This window comes from Clupea harengus, chromosome 7 (genome assembly GCF_900700415.2).
Source record: "Clupea harengus chromosome 7, Ch_v2.0.2, whole genome shotgun sequence".
Lineage (NCBI taxonomy): Eukaryota > Metazoa > Chordata > Actinopteri > Clupeiformes > Clupeidae > Clupea > Clupea harengus.
Window position 1 is genome coordinate 2,881,276 of NC_045158.1, and position 5,000 is coordinate 2,886,275.

Sequence of the window (5,000 nt, forward strand, 5' to 3'; positions counted from 1 at the left end):
CATCATCATCATCATCATCGTGAATCATTTATTGTTATAATCTCAGTTATCATTCAAACACACAAAAGACCCCTGGACTCAAAAGGGCTGAGACAAGATCCAAAACAAAATAAACTGTTCATCTTAGCAAGCATGCAATAACATAAGTTCATGGATGTCAGAATCGTTTGTATGATCAGTGCATTCCACAAGTTGTCCATCACTTCTCGTAACAGAAATTCATTGTAACTGAAAGTCTGCAAGTAACTACAGAACACCTGAAACTTTAAAGTTCTATTTGCATGAAGAATATTTTTTTTCTCAGTTGAATCCACAAAACGACAACAACATAATTAAAAAATATTTTAGAGAATGTCTTTTATCGTTTTGGCAAGTAACCATATAAAAAGCAGGGTCCTTAATGTCCTGCCGGGATTTATTTTCCGTAACTGACTGGCAGACTATACATTATCCCTTACGTAATAGGTCTTATGGACTAATGATAACCATTACGACTTTGTCACAGCATGGCTGTGGTGCCATATTGAAATTTGAATAGTTCCTTTGAGTTACCACCTTAGCATGTCGCTAAGCAACCGAGCCAAGGGGTGCCTCACCTCGTCAGGGGCTGCTTTGATCTTCTCTGTGTATCTGCGAACGACGTCCTCGGGGTTCTTACCTGCCACACACACACACACACACATCATGTCAAGTCAAGTGCAAAACACAGAACACACACACACAGACACACATCATGTCAACCGCAAACACAGAACACCCAAACTGGCCCCTGGGTTTGTGCTTACACATCTTACGAGTGTACACACAGACACGCACACACAGAGCACATAACTTACACACACACACACACACACACACACACACACACACACACACACACACACATGCACACACACACACACATGCACATACGCACGCAATCCTCTCAGTTTCTAAGCCAGAAACACACACACACACACACACACATACATGCACAGACACACATAATAGATAAACACACACACACACACACACCCACACATACATGCACAGACACACACACACACACACACAGACACACACACACACACACACATACACACACACACACACACACACCAAAACCCATATTGTAGCTGTGAGGTAGGGCTGGGCTCTGCTGCCTCTACGCTTATAATTGTGCCAATGGCTTAAAAATGGAAGCTGTGGGATATTTTGAGATTTGCTCTGGTGTGTGTGTGTGACTGTTCCACTGAAAGAGGTGCTGAGACACACTCTCTCCCCGCGGACCCCTGGGCAGGCTGAGACACGGCTGAAAAACAACACAACGGTGAAGAAACTTGAGCCTTAAAATAACCTCAATGGCAGAATATTTAATAACGCTTTAATTTACATAGTCCTTGTTTCATTTATTCTGTGTATTCTAGGCATACCATTATGTACAGGTTGACACACTCTTTGTCATAGCACTCTGATACTCAGAGTAGGGTAACAAACTCTAACCCTAGTTCTAACTGTAAATCTAATTGTATATTGTAATGTAAGTATATTTATATTGTTACTGTAAGCATTAATATTCTGTTACATCTTGATAAATATTACTCTGTCGTTATTCTATTGGTTCCAATGGGGTTATAGGGTGTGAAGTGGTGCCAGCATGACAGAAGAGAGCGGCTGAGTTTGCTAGACGTTAGTCATTCTGCCATTGGTCTGTCTGTTCAGTTTCCTAGTGATTGCCATTGGGAATCCAATCTCTTTCTGAGGGGCCTGGAACTACCTTGGACATGTTTGGGGGCGTCCTGGGTGATAACACATTCTGGAAGTGGCTAGTATAAGCTCACTGATGACTATTCTTACCAATGATAAGATAGCAGAGCCAAATGGTAAGCACAGACACCCACACACACACACACACACACACACACACACACACTAATTAAGTTCTACTTTGACTTTAAGTTCTCGGTGAAGATGGGACTAGAACACCCTTGACATTTACAAACTCACTGAAGCACAGGCTGAATGAGAATGAACACGAGAGAGAGATAGAGAGAGAGAGGGAGAGAGAGGGAGAGAAAGAGAGAGAGAGGAGAGAGAGAGAGAGAGAAAGAGGGAGAGAGAGGGAGAGAAAGAGAGAGGGAGGGAGAGAGGGAGAGAGAAAAAAAACAAAGAAGTAAGGGATGAATAATTCAGTGTTCTCTATTCCCTCGCCTGTTATGATTTCTTTATTAGCACAATACCAGACTCTGAATGTGTGTGTGTGTGTGTGTGTGTGTGTGTGTGTGTGTGTGTGTGTGTGTGTGTGTGTGTGTGTGCACGTGTGTGTGTGTGTGTGTGTGTGTGTGTGTGTGTATGTTTGTATGACTTTCCATAACTGTGTGTGCCCAGGCAACTAGTATATACCTATCCAAACCCACCCACAACATCACATAAAAGTAAACACACGCACAAATCACAAAAATGAAAAATACCCCACTCACATTCTAGTAGTCATTGATAATCACACGATTACACACAAACACACTCACTCAGTAACACAAACACACACACACAGAGAAACACACACACACACAAACACACACACTCACTCACTCACTAACACACACACACACACACACACACACACACACACACACACTCACTCACTCACTAACACACACAGACACACACACACACACACACAAACACTAACTCACTAACTAACACACACAAACGCTCACACACACACACACACACACACTCACTCACTAACACACACACTCACTAACTAACACACACACTCACTAACACACACACACACACACACACACACACGCTCACACACACACACACACTCACTCACTCACTCACTCACTAACACACACAGACACACACACACACACACAGACACACAAACACTCACTCACTAACTAACACACACACACACACTCACTCACTCACTAACACACACACACACACACACACACACACACACACACACACGCTCACACACACACACATACACACACACACACACACACTCACTCACTAACACACACATTCACTCACTAACACACACACACACTCACTAACACACACACACACACACACACACAGAGACACACACACACACACACACACACACACACACACACACACACAGAGACACACAGAGACACACCTCTCCTCAGGTGCTTCTTTTTGGTTTTGCGGCGGATGCCATTCACCCCGGGCACGGGCTTCAGGTCGCTCTTGTTGATGGGCGGGGGGTGCAGGATGGGTTTGGGGGCGCGAGTAAGACACACGGGCAGCCCCGCTGCACACATCAGGATCCCTGTCATACCTTTAGGGGGGGCAGAGGGAGTGAGGGAGGGAGGGAGGGAGGGAGGGGGAGAGGGAGGGAGGGAGGGAGGGGGAGAGAGAGGGAAGGAGGGGCAGAGAGAGAGAAGGGAGACAGTGAGAAAGAAAGAATGATTGTCTACAACTTGAGCTTGACATTGTGCATGCCATTTGACAGGTGTCAAGTCAAGGTGTGCTGCTATTGTGTGTCTGTGTGTGTGCGAGTGTGTGCTTATGTGTGTGTGTGTGTGTGCGTACATGTGCCTATGTGTGTGTGTGTGTGGGTGTGTGTGTGTGTGTGTGTGTATGTGTATGTGTGTGTGTGCGTGCATGTGTTTGAGTGTGTATGTGTGTGTGCCTACGTGTGTGTGTGTTTGTGTATATGTGTGTGTATGTGTGTGTGTGTGTGTGTGTGTGCCTATGTGTGTGTGTATGTGTGTGTGCCTACGTGTGTGTGTATGTGTGTGTGCCTACGTGTGTGTGTGTGTATGTGTGTGCCTACGTGTGTGTGTGTGTGTGTGTGTGTGTGTGTGTATGTGTGTGCGTGTGTGTGCATACGCACCTGCCAGTGCTGGATGAACAGGTCCAGATCCTGTTAGATTCTTCACAGGGAGAGCAGGGACTCTGTGGAGGACACGCACACACACACACACACACACACACACACACACACACACACACACACACACACAAACAGGATTAGAACATCAATATACCTGCCCTTCCCTTTCCTTTGCTAGCACACGTACACCCAGAGAGAGATACACACACACTCACACATACACACAGAGAGAGATACACACACTAACACATACCCAGAGAGAGATACACACACTTACACAAACCCAGAGAGAGATACACACACTCACACATAAACAGAGAGAGAGAGATACACACACTCACACATACACACAGAGAGAGATACACACACTCACACAAACACACAGAGAGAGATACACACACTAACACATACCCAGAGAGAGATACACACACTCACACAATCACACAGAGAGAGATACACACACTCACACATACACACAGAGAGAGATACACACACTCACACATACACACAGAGAGAGATACACACACTCACACAAACACCCAGAGAGAGATACACACACTCACACATACACACAGAGAGAGATACACACACTCACACAAACACACAGAGAGAGATACACACACTCAAACAAAGACACAGAGAGAGATACACACACTCACACATACACACAGAGAGAGATACACACACTCACACAAACACACAGAGAGAGATACACACACTCACACAATCACACAGAGGGAGATACACACACTAACACATACACAAAGAGAGATACACACACTCGCACATACACAGAGAGAGAGATACACACACTAACACATACACACAGAGAGATACACACACTCGCACATACACACAGAGAGAGATACACACACTCACACAAACACACAGAGAGAGATACACACACTCACACATACACACAGAGAGAGATACACACACTCACACAAACACACAGAGAGAGATACACACACTCACACAATCACACAGAGGGAGATACACACACTAACACATACACAAAGAGAGATACACACACTCGCACATACACAGAGAGAGAGATACACACACTAACACATACACACAGAGAGATAAACACACTCACACAAACACAGAGAGAGAGATACACACACTCACACAAACACAC

General features: G+C 45.0%; 1 protein-coding gene across 2 annotated transcripts in view; it reads right to left on the reverse strand.

The window, feature by feature from the left end:
• Positions 1-5,000, reverse strand: part of dtx1 (deltex 1, E3 ubiquitin ligase) — a 34,610-nt gene that overhangs the window by 4,692 nt on the left and 24,918 nt on the right. For both annotated transcript variants that reach the window (XM_031570157.1, XM_031570158.1), the window contains exons 4-6: positions 3,860-3,921; positions 3,140-3,301; positions 597-658 (exon numbers count right to left, since the gene is read on the reverse strand). In XM_031570157.1, coding sequence (XP_031426017.1) covers positions 597-658; positions 3,140-3,301; positions 3,860-3,921 — 286 coding nt within the window. The remainder of the gene's footprint in view (positions 1-596; positions 659-3,139; positions 3,302-3,859; positions 3,922-5,000) is intronic.